The sequence below is a fragment of the Apis cerana genome, linkage group LG7 (genome assembly GCF_029169275.1).
Source record: "Apis cerana isolate GH-2021 linkage group LG7, AcerK_1.0, whole genome shotgun sequence".
NCBI classification, from domain to species: Eukaryota; Metazoa; Arthropoda; class Insecta; order Hymenoptera; family Apidae; genus Apis; species Apis cerana.
In genome coordinates, this window is record NC_083858.1 from 10,820,931 (window position 1) to 10,838,224 (window position 17,294).

Sequence of the window (17,294 nt, forward strand, 5' to 3'; positions counted from 1 at the left end):
GCTAACCTTTCGCGGATCAGATCTAACCGTTCACCGTTCATCGCTTTTAGAGGGGGAAAATTATGAGAAGCGTGATCCTTCGGATCGAGATCTCTGTTAATTGGGGAGAGTTGGATTTGTTTGTCTGGTAACGGATAATTCAGAATGGGATTATTTTGTTGAGTGTTAATTCGATATTTTTTTGAAGTAGAGTTTGTTTCCATTCAATTTGCGATCCAGACCTCTGTTAATTAGGGAGACTCGTTTGTCTAATAATGGAATTATTTTATTAAGTTAATTCGATATTATTTTTTTAAAAATAGAATTTATTTTATCTATTTGTGAAATCGAATTGGATTAACTTGATTGCCAATTTCAATTGCGAGGAGTATCATAGTAATTTTAGAAAATAGAATCTTCTTATTAATTCTGCTAGAATTTTATTTATTGGAATTCACTGTTCTTTCTTACAAATACATTTTCTACTCTAATTTGCTATTTGTAATCTCGTAAATTTCAAAACATAAATTAAAACATTCTCTCTTCTATTTCCATTCTCCTGTTTATAGCACCGCTATCCAAATATTTTTATTTCATTTTACGGGAACGAAATTTTAGTAGTCAACTTGAGTTGTTACTCACACACAATAACATTAATTAAATATCTTCGATACGTGAGAATTATGCAATTGTTTGGAACAAAATTGTTTCCAAATTCGCGAATATTTTTATTCGTAATTTTAAAGAAAGTTGTTACGATCGATAAATTCCAAACTCCCTCCAAACTCTCTTCATCCCAACAAATTTCTACGATACTTGGATTCTACGGTAATTGCTCTCCACTCGAGTGCAATCCCATATTCTCAATATTCGTGATGCGAATGAAGAAGGAGTGATTGCGAGTTTGGGTACCCCTCCTCTGCTCCCCCTTTGTCGTGGAAACGTTCGATCGATTTGTCCATGGATGTGGACAATCGACTTCTCTATTGCTACCTCTCTCAAGAGTAGTCGGAGTGTCTTCGGTGGGAAATTCGGAAATCGATGAGTATCAAAGTTGGCCGACCACGTTACGTCCGCAGCGTAAACAGCGTGGTCGAAATCGGAACGGAGAAGAAAAGCTCGAGCCGTGATCGATGCGTACGACAGCGTGTCCTCCACGTTGCGAACGAAAACCACTTCGAAAAAATCCGGAAACGATGCCCTCGCGTTGTTTTTCCGATCTATCATTCCTTTGCAATTATTTTTTTTGGCAGAATTGTTAGAATTTGAAAAACGTGCTTTTAAGGATCGATGCATTGTGCGGATTGAGTTTTTTTTTTAGACGGAAGGGAGGTGAATTCGAAGGTGAAAGAGTGGAGTGGAAAAGTAAGATTGGATAAAGTTAACTTTTATTACGTGATTGTTAATAAATGATATTTATTACAGATGAATTAAATAAAGATGGATGAATGTGATCAACGTGATATGTCGATTGTTTTGTTATTATTAAATGATGAATCGTGTATATTTAAGCAATCGATCGATGTTGGATTCAAGCTGTCTTCTCTTTTTTTCGCAGCAATTTAAAGTAACGAAAGTTAACAGTTAATCCTTCCGCTTATGATTTTTTTAGTAGCTATTTAAATGAAGATTAGTTGCCCGCTGTGCAGTTATTGTTAATATTAGCGCAACTGGTTTGTAAATTGGTTTGTATTTGAATGACCATCGTCATTGAGATAATAATATGAAAATTAATAATAATGATACATTGCATATGTAATTTGTTTTTAACAGTAGAACAATCTGTAACGCGTATGTACGTAATTATACTACACGATGATTGTAATTAAGGTAATAATGTGAAAATCAATACAAATTATGTACATAGCGTATTTAATGTTATTAATTTTTAATAGATAGTTTTGCCTCGAAAGTAATTCTATCCTCGAATTGATCGTTAAAATTAATTAATAATGTCTAAAAATGTTTTGTTCGCTTTTAAGTTTTAATAAAGAATAATAACAAAGAAATTCCGAAATTCGCCATTTTAACGGGTACAGTGTTAATAATTCCCAGTCCCACAAATTGAAACTCAAGTTAGAGTTTAGTTGAAGCTAAACTTTCTTACGAATACATCTTCCCCTTATGGAATTGATGTTATAATTTCCACCACGAGTGTGACTCGATATTATAAGATACAGAGATGATATTCCTTTTTAGAATACGTAGTTACAACGAAAGAATGGTTCACGATTAAAATTACGATCAATTAAAAATTTTTTATCCTATCCTCTGCGATCTTGTTTCACAACGATCGATGTTATAATCTCAGAATTGTTGCAACTATTCGATTGATAAAATGATAAAAATATATTTCATAAATATTCTCGATATGAATATCTTTTCGACCAAGTTAGTTTCGATTCACTTCCATTAAAATTATTTTCCACTGCGAATACATCGAAGGTTCTCTCGCTAAAATTCATTTCATCCACTTCAACGAATCTCCCCGAAAACCTTGCGCACACGTTTACATCCGTTTTATCCAACATTAATCTGCCGGAATCATGCCGTTCCTTTTCCACCCTCGCGTATTTATCGATTCATTAATAACAAAACAGAGAAACGTATACGCAGGCGGGTATACCGCCGGGTGGAAGAAGCTTTTAAAATTTTCAAACAACCATTCCAACGGTTACAGCGTTTTCACCGAGGTCGATCCATCCGGTCCAACCGGTCGACCGTTAATTCTTTTCTTTCCGGATGAAACTAAGCCGCCCCACCCTGAGTCGAGCTCTCTAACCTTTGGTTACCATCCTCTTTCATCGCGAAACCTGAAATGTCTGGTTGTGTGTTCGGAAATTTCAATAAAAAAGTTCAGAAATGAAAAGAGGGAGGAAAAAGATATCGATACGTTCAACACGGATGACGTGAACGTATGCGCCATGAAACTTTTCCAAAAAAAGATGAAAGGGAGCTTTTAACGTATCCAGTCCTTTCCTTTTGCACTTTTGTACTTTACGTGTTTCATCAAAAGTGTCAGTAATCAATGTGCACAGCCATCTTTGATTTTGTTTCATTTTGTTCCCCCTTTTACAACTGTTTACCTGTCAAAGATTAACATTCACTATTGAAGAATCCTCTTTGATAGGTGTGTTAAACCGTGCTAATATAAATTTCACGATATGTGTTTTTAACCTGGCAAAAAAGTTATTGAAGAAAATTTTAACGTTTCCTACGTTCATGATCACTTTATCGTTGCACGAATTTTCTTTGTTGCATATTGTATTAATATTCAAAAATCATTATATCGACTTTTTCACGTTTATTACTTTCTTACTTTGCCGGATCGAAAGTCGAAAGGGGTGTAAGGGGCCGTGGAATATATCTGAAGTCTCGGGCACGTATAAGGTCTGTTTTATGGGCGGCTGGTAAAGAAAAGTTTCGAAGGTTCTGGGGAACGTATACGGAATTTCTTCGATCCTCCAGGTGGCGGAGGAGCGATATTTCAGGTTTGTGATGAGAGGCGGCTGGATGCTTCTTTACCGCGCCGATATGAAAATATCGATAATCTTTGAAAAGTTCGTCCGTGCGTGCCATCCACGGAATTCACGGAACCCCTTTCTAAATTGTGGGTAAATCGACTTTCCCGACTTTCGGTACCCGATTTTTAATTTATATTTTCACAACTTTGTCCCAGTGTAACTTTTTTTGACTCCCGCACAATGATCTCTACAACAGCAATTTTGGTCATCAACTTGGATCATTCTTTTTGTAAAAAGTTTCAAACTGTATTGACGCGCAATAAAAACTTTTCATCTCTTCATTTCTTTCTCCCTTTCTCGTTCCCTTTAGAACTCTCTCTTCGAGTCGCGACCAACTTAGTATTTTCTAATTTATATCTTCGCAGCTTGTATTTATTACAACTTTTTGTATATAAAAAGAATATTTGCACCGTCATCAATTTTCATCACGAATTAAATAAAATTTCCTCTCGCAAGAACCGTAACGTTCTTCCAATTATCTTTCCAGTCTCTTTTCAGTAACGTTACTAATTTATACTTTTTTTCACAACTTGGATCGTGTATAAAATAATCCTTGCCCTCGAGTAATTCTCCTCGAGAATCCTAAAAATCATCCCCCAAAATATAGACATATCTTATTAAATGTTGATTCGATACTTTTTAGAAATACTTTTTAAAATTGGATTAACTTGCTCGCCAATTTCAATTGCGAGGGATCCACGAGGGTCAGTAACTTTGTCAAATATAGAATTTCGACCAATCACTTTTCAGCAACGTTATTAATTTATACTTGGATCGTGTATAGAATAATCCTTGCCACCGAGTAATTCTCCTCCTAAAAATCGTCTCCAAAATATATATATATATTTTATAGACCCGCGATAAAAATCTCCAAATCTCAATTTTGCACGACACGCCATATTGCTGGCCGACGATAAATCATCCCTCTCCTTTTAAAAAGCCACGTCGAGGTTTTCCCCGAGGGTGGCTCGTACGTACTGAACCCCGGGACATTTAATATACATAGAAGTTGCGACAGTGCAATCGATGGAACTTGCTTATTGGCAATTTGTCGAGTGGGGTGGGACGGGGGATCGAGTAACGAGGAGGTTGTTTTCCGAAGACTAGGAGGTCTTTTGCTATCCCTGCCTCACGGCGTAAAATCGTCGGCCATCGAGGAACGAGGATCAGGAGGGGGGAGAGGCGTCTTTCCGCGGGATGCAATTTATCCTGTCGCATTAGATTCAAAATAATTGATCCCCGGGGCTGGTGGAGGGAAATGGCGAGTCGTTACCTTTCGACCCGGTGATGGCGCCTGGTTCCAATTGGCCACGAGGAAAATAAAAACTCCGATGGTGAATCCGGTTTCGATGAAAAATTTTGTCAAAGGTTCGGCAAAGGTGGAACGAGGTTAGCCTTGAAACCTTGGAATGGAGAATTGATTTTCCGTGGTTGGAAAAAATTTCCAAGTGAAGGGAGGAACATTCGTTGGTGGATCTTTTGATTTTTTTTTAGAGTTCTCGTTTTTGAGCAGGTGCGAAGGGAAGTATTAAGGTTTGGTTGTGATATATATAATAAATATGTTGCAGTTCCATTGTAATATGGCGACTGATGACGACACTAGCGCCACGTGATTTTACTGGTATCCAATGTAATTATATATTTATTTATCTTTATATCTTTCCATATGATACGACAAAAACGTATTCTTGACGTAGAAGTTATGTTTGGAATCGATCACTGTAATATTAATTATCATGAAGTCTCATTTTTGGAATTCCAATTCTCTTCAAAACGGACGCTCAATTGAATAGCAATATATACTTGATAATTACTTATAATTTCCGTAATATCGAAATAAAAATCTGAAAATTGATAAATTGAAAAATTCCAATCCTTCGTTGAACGACACACTCGTCTGAGTTGATATCATATTACGAGTATGATTCGATCAATCGACGATTCCCATTTTCAGAAAATTAAGGAAACAAACGTTGTTCTTCAACGATATGTAATTTCTCGATTAATTAACACAGCTTGTCAATCATCCTCGAATTTCATCGTTGTGTTACCCAATTGATCAAATTCAACATCGATATATCCCTCTTTCCCCTCCCCTCCCCCTATCCCGAGCGAGTTGCGCAAATCTGGCGTAATAATTGAATCCGGTATCAAATTTCACGACGCCTAATAGATATTGTCAAAGATAATGCGTTCCGCGACACCAGGCGAACGCGAGGAAGGCCGTGTCGTTTAAAATGAAATTTGTATCCGCGCCCACTTTCATATTCATGGTCTATTAAAATTTCCCAACTACATATATATATGTGGCTGCGGGCAAATGATTGAAACTTGAATAAAACACGGGTGGATAACGGGCTATTCTCGTGCTCGTGTGGAATTTGTCCAATTAATAATGGGCGACGTGTAAGTGGTAGTGATACTAGTAGCGTGTGCTCGAATCATGAGGCGAAATGCGCTTGAGAGCAATTTTTGGGGCATAAAAATTAACGAAAATGAAAGGAGAGAGAGAGAGGGAGAGAGAGAGAGAGAAAGTGTGATTTACTCACGTATATCGAGTGCTCGAACATCACGACTGGGCCCGAACAGTGTCAGTAGCGCGCAGAACTTGGCAATTATTGGCAGGCAATCAGTCTTCATGGTCGCCTAGGTGCGGTGTCTTCATGGAAGCTCGTGGCAATCGCCTGGAAACACATAAGGGCAAAAAATTTACTTCCAAGTTTATACGCTTTCGGGCCGAGCTCGGTGAAATTACTTTCTTCAATTTCTGACTGCTTTCTGAATGTTGCTTGCTCCTTCTTTGCTCTTCTCTTTTCTTCTGTTTTTTTCTTAAGCTCGAATATATATGTCAAGGATTAGTAATTTAAGATGGAAAATTAGATCGTGAATCGGTTCTTTTCACGTAATGGTGGAGTTAAAAATTGTCGAGGAAAGGGAAAGAATGGGAGAAAATTGTCGATTTAGATTACTGTTGAATACAAATAAAATATTTTAGCATGATGAAAAATTTCTGAGATACGATGAAAGTGAATTATTGATGATGGAATTATCAAAGTGGATATCGTTAATCGTATTAAAATTACTACAAACTACTCGAAAACGTTGTAAGGGATAGGAAAGATCTTAATGGTCTATCGATAATCGAGCATCCTTCACGGAACTATAATAAATCATGTCGTCAAAGCGGCGAGGTATCCGGCTCTTTTCGAAATAAATAGCACGAGTAGCTCAATATACATTACAATACAAAATATCTACATTCATCTGGGCACCGTCGATCGTGCCAGTCATCAATCTCCCCAAAGCTGTATCTCATCTTCCCTTTTTTATTCCTCGCGACACGCACGTCTCGCTTTCCCAAAATCGTTATCATTTTCTTTCCAATTTCGTTTTTGCTTGATCTTGAACGAGTATGTGCACAACCCATTGAACAATTTTCAATTTTCATAACGATTAAATAAGCTCTGCTTCATTTTATAATGCTTCATTGCATAATTACACAAAAATATAATAAAATAAACGCGATACGTTTATCGTTGAATATTAAAAATTGAAAAAATCTATTTAATTAAGAGTTATGATTAAATCGAACAATTATTTCTATTTTTTAAAATATCACTTTTTATTACTATAACACTATTACCAATATTTATTTTTTAAACATCATTTTTTTAACTTCGAAGATGCGGTAAATTTTCTATTATTCCACTCATCGTATCGTCTATACATTGAAATGAATAAATATAAAAAATTTCCATCACAAAATATTCTATTGTTGGAAAGAATTGGATTACATAATCTGTCTATGTTTCATTACATTGTAATAAAAAGGTACTATAACTAATAGCTACAGATATCGTGACTATGTTCCAAAGTATTAAAAAATAAAAATAAATATCGTCCGACAAATATTAAATATTATTTGTAGATTTAAGAAACATAGAAATAGAGAGTAAAATTTTCAACTATCGTATAATTCCGGACGAGGGTGAAAATGGAAGGAGCAAAAGGGAAGTTGATCGACTCACGTTGGGTAAAACCACGAGCGATTCGATCGTTCCTTTTGCTTGGCACGCTGCTGGTCGACCAGTCAGCCTCTCGGTGGTCTCTGTGGTACGTGTGTCGCCTAGAGAAACACATAGAGGGAGACTGACTCGTAATCGAGTCCCCGCTCAATTAGCCTAACCTTGCACTTTTGCGTTCCTGTTGGAAAGGCTAAGGAGAAACGGTGTGACAGACGAGGGAAGGGGTGAAGTTACTGCTGAGAATGGCATCTGTTAAGATATCGCTCGATGATCCGTTTTGGAGAAGAATAGAGAGGAGAATTGAACATTCTGGACGAAGTAACGAAAGATGTAATTGATTACGAAGAATACGTATTTTTCTCGTGTATTTGATTTTTCGCTTGGTGATTGCAAAAAATTGCGAAAAATTTGAAAAGTGTACGACGATGTTTGATAAAGTGTAATTAAATGTAAACTGATTGAGATAGTTATAAAAGATTCGAGAAGTGTAAGATAACGTTTGAAGAATCCAAAGAAATATTTCAGAAAATTCTAAAGAGTTCCGACTCGTCGAAGAATTTTAAAAGAATTATAATTTTAGAAATTTGTTTCACAAATTTTTTGAATTTTTTTTTTTTTTTGGAACTTTTAAAGTTCTATATCTTATGGATAACTGAAGGATCTCATAGATCTTCAAGAGTTTCGATATCTTCGATACTTCCAAACGTCTAGACTCCTGTAACTCTTGGAACACCGAAATCACCGCAAACTATCGAGATCTGGAATATCCTCCGGAAACCTTGGAGACCACTGAAACCCAGCCAACATTCCCGAAAACTCTAGAGACTGCTGGATCCTTGTAACCATTCATTTGCAGTCTCCTTTAAGGATCCATACTCGAATATATCTATTTTCATAGATCTGGAATCACTTTTCATAAAGTTTCTTGTTTAATATCGTTCATGTTTCAGCAAACTTTTTACAGATTATTTGAGAAAAAGTTGTTTTTTTCTTACCAATTGATTACAATGGAGAATACTATAATCAATTTTTTTTTTAAATAAATGATCGAGTATCAAAAGATTACATCTTCTAAAAATATTTTTGGAATACATAATTATTCAATCATTCGATACAATCGTTCATTGCTCGCTTCGTTTTCGTATTCGATGGATTGTATCGAAAATATCGAAGCTGAATTGTGAACACGATAGAATACTCGCCTCGATTTTTATTACTCTTATTCACATAACAGATTATTTAATTAAACAATGTTATATTGTAGTAACTATATCTCTACATAATATTAAATATTCCCGTTAATGAGTTACTAATTGCAATTATAGCAAACGTAACTGCAATTATATCGCGAACACTGTCTATTTCATGCGGATCCATGTTATGGAATATTTCGTATAGACAATCCTTTTTCCTTCTATCCGCAAATAATTAACCACGCTCAACCACGATTGCCTTTTCACGGGTTCGACTAGCGATACACGCATTTCTGCTATTTCCACGGTTATATACATATATTTAAAGGAGCCATTGCGATATCGATCGTTCGATATCAATGCAATACCTCGTTATCCATTATCGACACGTTCACAGTGCTTTCCATCCGAAAAAATTTCCCAATACGATATCGCTATACTTCCATTATGATACGTTCTCTCCGCTCGATTTCCTACGTTTAACCTACCGATTTTCGAGTCGAGATTATTATTTCTACTTTTCCTTTTGCTTTTTTATTTCATTGTTATTTAATAGCCAAACTTCAAAATTTGAAAACTATGAAGTTGATGGAATAATGGAGATGTAACTCAGAATTTAGGGGAGTATCATTTTTCGCCCCGTATGATTTCACCTTAACGATCTTTAATTTTTCTCAAAAAAAGGGGGAGGAGAGAAACTTCAAAATTTCAAAATTACGTTTCGAGTAAAAAGAAATTACTCGGAATTTTCGCACGAAAAAAGCCTTCTTCGCGACACCTAAAGGATCTGAGAGCCTTCTAATCCCCCATCGTTATACGCTTCTCAAAATTTTCCAACCGTTATCGGTGAAAAGGAGATGGAATAAGAAATGAAAAAAGATGGAAGGGAGACGAGTGAGGGCGCATAAACGAGCAAAAGGAGGAAGAAGTTTGGCCGTTAAAGGCAGGACAAGAACGGTTTCGACGAAATTTTTCGAGACCCGGAAGTAGTTTCCAAGGACTTGGAGCGTAATGACGAGGACTCCGCGCCCGGGTCAATTCCTTTCTGCTGCCGTAGCGAAATACATTCGAGGTTTTATGGGCCAGTTCGGCGAAACTCGCGGATCGTACTGGCCTCGCTCGAAATCTCGAAAGACAACGCGGAGGCTCGCCTCGTAACGCCAAGGTTAAATCCGATCCGCGTCTTCGAGCTTTGCTCCGACAAATAGCCGAGAAGGGGTTATATCCCTTGCGCCGTTTCCAAGATTTCACGGATTAAAGCGAATCGACAGGAGAATATTTGGCGAGGAAGGAAGAATCGCAATGATTCGAGCAATGGAAGGTTTATATTTGCTGACCCAGAAGTGTTTTCGGACTTCCAACGATGAACGGTGAAAGAGGAATGCTCGAAGTTTGATTGGTTGCTCGATAGGATAATTTTATATCTACGATTGTATGTAAAAACTCTTCGCGTGATTCGAATGAGTTTAATTAATGAGTCGTGTTATTGAAATCAACGAGAAGTTTGGTTTTCGATGAAATTTTATGCGAAAATGTGAACGTGATGAGTTAAAATGGAATATTTTTCTTTTTTTTATTCCTTTGATGAAATATTATTTTGAGAGGATGAAAGCGGTGGTTACAGTTTCAATTGAAAATACATTGATGTATTCGGGTTAGTTGAAATTGTATTTGAAATGTGTGGAAAAAATGGGAACTTTGAGAATTGATTTCAAAATTTCAATTGAAGTTTTGGACGATGCGTTACGTAGGAAGAAATATTTTCGATATAATCGGAATTTTTTTGAGGCACGTGAATTTTCTTCCATAATATCGAACGAAGACTACGCGTATATACTTTAGTGTACGTATCAAATTTCAAAGTTTTCATTATTTAACTTGGAAAGTTTTCAATCCGAGGATTTAGAAATTTCAAAGATCTCGCAGTGGATGAAACTGAATATCTTCAGGAATAGTTGTTTAAAAAAAATTTAAAAGAGATAGAGAAACGAAGGAAGATGTGTGTTCGAGGATAAATAAAATACAAAGTCGAGAAATAAGCAGAAAGGAATTCTGAATGCAAGTTTCAAATATTTAGTCGGAATGAAGTAAGAGTTATAATATAATTAAATCATAATTATTATTAATTATTCTTAAGGTACGTTTGAGGGTGAAACTTTCAACTCTCGACTCAAAGTGACTCGAAAATAACAGTTGCTCTTGAATTACTAACAAGAAATAACTCTTGAGAGTTGCACTCGCAAATATCCCGATTTTCTGTCCGATTTTCATTCTCAAAATAATTAATTCTCCAGAGTTTTATTCTCAATTTTATACATCTAATCTCTTCTCAGCTATGCAAAGATTGAAACGATAAAGGAACCCTTGAAAATTTTCATCAACAGCACGATACTAGCGCCATCATGACCATTAACTACTAATACCCTAATACCCTAATATATTCGTCTATTTTACCATTTCTCCTTCGATCATTTATTACTTCTACAATTCAAATTATCCTACATTTTCCTACAAAAATTACAAACAAATATCTTAATTTAATTCTAACTTTAACTTTGTTTCGCTTCGATCAACCAACATCGAACGCAAATCTAACCTCAACTTTCGAACGAATTTTATTTATGTCGCTGTTTCGTAACATTACGATTTTTCTACACCATTCTACGCGCAGTTCTCCGGAGTTGGCGACTCCAGAGACTCGGAGAAGCAACAGCTCGCCGGGCACATTCGTTACCAACCCCATGGAAATTTTCACCGGGCGGGGAAAGTCCGTTAAATGAAAATCGACGAGCGCCAGGGGTCAGGTCGCGGGGGGGTGGGCCACTTGAAAAACAACACAGCGTCGTTTCCCTCGACCCTTTGAAATTGGGTTAATTAAAACGCACCGTTTGCTGATTCGAACTTTATCTCTCTTTGTAATTTTGAAAACCAATTCCATTATACCCGCCGGTTCCCCCAACTTCTTCTTCTTTTTTTTGCCCCTGTTTGCCGCGGGGTGCATTCCATCCCGGCCTGTTGTGGATCCGCGCAGGAGGGAAATTAACCTGGGAACGGTGGTCCGGCCCACTTTGCAAAATTATTTCCCATCGAAACAGGTATCGAAGAAGTTGGGGAAACTTTTGAAATATTATATTTAATACTTCTTCAATCTCTGCCTCGAGTTTGTATTTTATTTGTCTTGTAAATTACCCGTTTATTTGACTTTCAGAAGCGAGCTTACTTCCCTTCTTTACTATTGCTCATCATCGTTTCGTTTATGTAGAGTGTTAAAAAAAATGTTAAAAAATTTAGAGATATTTTTTTTCCTACGATCCACAGATAATTAAATATCCTAATAAGCATAATTTAATTGAGTCGCGTTGACATAATTCGACGTAATAATAATTATGCATAATTAGTCGATTTTCTTCCAATTCTTCTTCGTGTAAATTGTTTTGAAAAATAATATACGCACGTATAAACTGCAAAGAGACACCAAAACTGTATTCTTTTACACGCAGAAATTGATATTCGAACAAATTTCCCAAGAAACTACCCGTGCCCTGACCTAACACACACCTATACACACGCACAACAAGTTCCAAATTACAGAAATAACCAAGAAACGTCAAGCAGCGAACGAATCGCCTCCGAGAGAGAATCCTCCTCCTCCCGCGCTAAATATTACACACACGTGACTATAAATATTCCCCTTATCGGCCGCATTTCCAAGCCCAAAGCGGTGCCCGCCCGGCCGAACACAGTTAAACTCCACACTTTCCAACGCTACCTAGGACTGCCCCCACCCTTGCGCCAAATTACCCTCGGCGTAAAGCGTAATACATTCTCGGTCGCAATATTGTCCCCGACAATTGAGAAATCGAAATCGCGGGATATCTTGCGTGTCCCCGCGCGTGTTAGACGTGCAACTCCTTGGGGAGTTTCTCGAACGGAATAATGCTGGTTCTCGGACCTATCACTCCCCATTATCGCGTACCCTGCGGTTTTAAGCTATCGCGGGGGCGTAAGAAACCCTTGCACCCTTCCGTTGGATACGAGGGAATGGAAGGATCCTCGAGGAGCGTTTCCCCGCCCGAGATAACCCAAAGTATTCTCGCCGTTTGTCCCCCTTGTTCAACCGTGTGCGACGATACGGATATTTGACACGGTTCGAGTCGGTTCGAGCGAGAGTTTATTACGAGAGTTTGCGCAGTGTCAACGGCACCAGCCGTGAATTATTCGAGGATACGGTGATGGAACGCTTTGTCATCATTTGGGCGAAATTACGTGGTGGACCGGCAGAGTGGGCTCGCGTATGGCTCGCGTATGGATGGCCGCGTTTGAAGAGGTTTGAAATTAACGTAGTGTTGAATATTATGGTGCAGGTATGGTGTAGGTTGCAGGTATTGTTCGACGTCGTCGAGTACGGGGAGAGTGTGATTTATTAGGAGATTTGCGAAAATTGGGATAGCGTTGTATAATTATGGTGTTGTTCCACGTTTGGAGCGACGAGGAGGAGGATATTTCTGAAATTAAAGTGGCGTTATATTGTTACGTCGTTCGATAATCGAAACGGATGAAAAGGGATTTTCTCTCTTTCTCTATTCGTGAAAAGTGAAATAATAAAAGTGAAATCCCACTTCGCGATTACTCGGCACGAAGTAAAAAGAATCGGTTGGCTCGTTCCAAGCTGCTGAATAACAATCACGTATGCGTGTTTACTCGTGCCACATTCAAAGTCAACTTGTCACACGCGCCGCGCGTAGTGGTAATTTTAAAAATTACTCCCCTCACGGCTGCGCGAGATTAATAGAACGGGCAAACTTCCCGTTTTATCCACGCGTCTCATCGTCCGCCGCGTTTTTTCCCATCAACGCGTCCACGTTTTTCCCCCTTTTTCCCCTTTACGCCTATTTCATTATTTTTTTCCCCTTTGGTTTACAGCAGACCCGTCACCGGGATTTGCATTTCTCTAATTCCTCCCGCTTTTCAACATTTGCATGCGCGCTCGTCCTCTATCGACTCGCATCGTCTCGCTATCGTTTAACGATATCCTCGAACAGCCTACTTGCGTTCGTCGTTGGGTCGCAACTGGCCAAAGCCAAAAATCTGCAGGGATATATTCCTCTCGCTCGTCGTCCCGTCTCGTTGTTCGTTTTCGATCTGTCATTTTTGCGACGATAATCACGAAATTTTTAAATTTCAATGTAATCATTGAAGGAGTATGACGAATAGAGAATTGTGAAGTTGTAATATTTTTCTATCGTAATCGATAACTTTCGTAACTTTTATCCCGATTGCTTATTTTATTTTACGTATACAATTTTTCAGAAAATTTCTCTGGCAGAAAGAAACCGTTTGTTTCGCGAAATAGTAAAATCGGGGATGGAAATTTGACGAAACAAAAGAAAACAATAACGAAATATACACAGAGCAATCGATTCTACCATTCCTCCTTCGTAAGTTTATCCGTCCAAGTTCTGTGGACGGTTTTGCTCTCCACGTCTCTTCTCCCTGCCGATTAAGAGAACGGATGGAGCGAGGCACTCGTTCGGTATCGTTCGTCGATGCTTAAGTATTATCCTGTCCCCCATTGCGCCGTATCGTAGCTTTGGAAAAGGAAAAAAGGTATCGATAAGCGATACTCTCTGCCGATAAATCGTGACTGTACCTCTCCCTGAACGAGACGTCGTTGCGAGCATGGGCATTATTTTATCCGAACTATACGCTTCGGTTTCATTGTTACGTGCATGTATACACATATACATGCATATTTGTCGATAAGGAGACATCGCGATAACAGTAAGGAAGCAAAGAGAGAGAGAGGGAGAAAGAGAGAGAAAAGATTGCATTGTTTAATTTAATCAATCGTTAAAGAATGAGAATAAATTTGAGGATAAATTTCTTGCGAATCAATCTCTTTCGAGAATTGTCTCTCGTTGGCGAGAAATATTTGTGAAATCAAGAATGTATCTAATAATTGTTTCATATTGTTTTCGATCAACAAAGCGGTCTAATCTTTCCCTTCCTCTTTTATCATTTCATAAATTTTTTAATCTACACCTCGTGTAGATACAATCGCAGTGCAGACTAATATTCTATAAATAATCAGTCGCCCGTTTGTTTCCAATTGAACTGATCAAGAGAAAGAATTGAACGCAAGTTTTATCGAAGAGAACTTTAATTTAATGTCATATCGTGTTTTATATTTTTTAAACGGAATGTAAAGCGGAATAGCGTGCGCTCGAGTTTCTTTCTTTTCTTTAAAGAAAAAAAAAGGAGGAGGAAGAAGGAGGATATAAAAATGGAGAAGAGGAGGAAACGGAGATTGAGAGAGGGAATTGGAAAAAAAGAGGCAACATATCCATCCGCGAATCATTGTTTCGATTAATTAATCGAGCACGAGGTTCGGTGTTTCTCGTTATATCTCGAGAGTGCTTCCCCCGAGTTTCGATGGTTTTTATCTTCGTCCTCCTCGCTCTCGTTAAAAGACAGGCCACTCGTTACCCGCGCTTTTTATCGCGCGAAATAATGCAATCGCTCCTCGATTGTTTTCACGACGACAACGTTTAAAAAAAGAGCGTTTCGCAGTTTCGTGATCGATCGTGAACCGGCCTATAAGCAGAGTGGGACAGAGCGTGTTGCGTGCGAGATATCGACTCGAGAGAGGAATTTAAATTAATAGCACGGGAAAGTTTGAGGCTGTGCATCGAAGGAAAAAGTCTGTCACAATTTCTGATTTGATTAGAGTTATAATTGCAGTGATATTTAATGTGTCGCATTCTGGAGATGAACATTTCGTCAAAGAAAATTTTAATTTATCGAGAAGGAAATTAGGACGGCAAAGAGTTCGTATCTTTTATACGAATTTTTCAATCGAGAAACTCTGTTTTTTTGCAGTAATTGTGAGTTTCGTCGCGCGTTAGATTTTCTGTTCCATCGTTCGTGAAATTGCATAGGTTCGCGTTTAGCGCCCCGCTGTGGAATGTTCCATACGCGCCAGTAATTACGCCGATGAGGTGTTAGCAGTTATGCGATTCGCGAAATTATCTCGAATTTCTCTTAACTTCGCTATTACAACGATTTCGAATAATTTTCCAAAGTCCTATGATCAACAATTCCCTGAATCGTTCAAAGAATTATTTATTTAAAAACCTGGCATTGAAACTCTCATTAAGTATTCTCATATATCTCTCTAAATCTTCCAAGTATAAAAAGATTCGAATGTTTTCGAATTATTTTTTCAGACGGAAAGAATCGTAGCAGAAATCTTCATAGTAGTTTCCAGAAGCCGAGAATTTCTCTTCGATGTATTCTTGATCCAAATCATCTGAATTTGACGAAGCCCGGTATGCATCGTTATGTAAATCAATACAAATCCAAATCACTTCTGCTCCTTTACATCAATATCGAAGCCCTAAAGAAAGAAAAATGTTTTTTCGTTATCGAAAGATAACCTAACCTAAAAAAAAAGATCCACAAAAATTCAAAATTCTCATCCGCAATGTCGAACAGTGTTCTCGAGGCCGATTTCTGGCAAGGATCGAAGATCGAGCGATCAGCTCGTTAAGCGATGAACGCGTGGCTGGCACGCGATACACATCGTCGCGATGCGCACCGGCTAATGAAGTCCCCCGCCATCTAGCAGCCCGCGTGTTTCACGCTGTCGACATTGTCGGGGAGGGCGTAGAACGGATGCAGGGACTCGGATACATACTGTTCGGGTTAACCTCGCGTGTACGCCTACAATTTTCCCAACCGTCCGCCCGCCCAAACTTTCCACCTTCGTTCGATCGACAGCGATCAACTGTGCCTCGTCGTCGCCTCGATAAGGACGGCTTCCATTTCTTCTTCTTCTTCCAAACTGGAGAATACAATACGGTGGAAGAGGATTTCTCACGAAATTATATTGTTATTGTATCATGTAATAACGTCTTTACTTGAGAATGCTGTTTTGGGTTATTATTATTATTATTATTATATCGACTCGCAAAAGGATAAATGAGAAATAAGTAAATGATATTTAATGTATTTAGTAATAGAGCGGGGAAGATAAGGAAAAATAAATATTTATTTAATAGTGTAAGTAAGAAAATGGAAATAAGATGTAACGTGTTGCGATCATTGCGAATTAAATTAAGTTATTGTTCGTTAGTTAGGTTAATTTGAATGGGAGACGTTTGTTTTGTTGGAACATCGTGTGTTGTTAATAGTAGTAGTTAATAGTGGTAGTAAATTGGAATATACCTTAAGATAGATCGAGCAGATCTCTGGTTAAATAACCGAGAGGCAGAAATGCTCGTTAAATAACGAATAAACAAGGTCCATCACGGTTTCCCCGTGATTAGCAAAGTTAAGCCGTGCCATCTATATATATATATATATATATAACCCGGTACTTGGGACGGGATCCCTTTAAAAACACTAATTTGCAATTTGAAACTCGAATTAATACAAATCTGAATAATCGAACCTGTTAAATATCGATAAACGACTTGACTCGTACATTATATTTCTCGAATATTTTATATTCCTTCGCTTATCGATCCCTGTTTTCCCCGTTCTCGTCCATTACTTGTCATTACTTTTTCCAA

General features: G+C 37.9%; 1 protein-coding gene across 3 annotated transcripts in view; it reads right to left on the reverse strand.

Annotated features, from left to right (window-relative positions):
- The window catches only part of LOC107999418 (discoidin domain-containing receptor 2), a 135,396-nt gene that overhangs the window by 65,196 nt on the left and 52,906 nt on the right, over window positions 1-17,294 (reverse strand). For all 3 annotated transcript variants that reach the window (XM_062077192.1, XM_062077190.1, XM_062077191.1), the window contains one exon: window positions 6,053-6,187. In XM_062077192.1, the coding sequence (XP_061933176.1) occupies window positions 6,053-6,143 (91 nt within the window). In that variant the 5' untranslated portion in view covers window positions 6,144-6,187. The remainder of the gene's footprint in view (window positions 1-6,052; window positions 6,188-17,294) is intronic.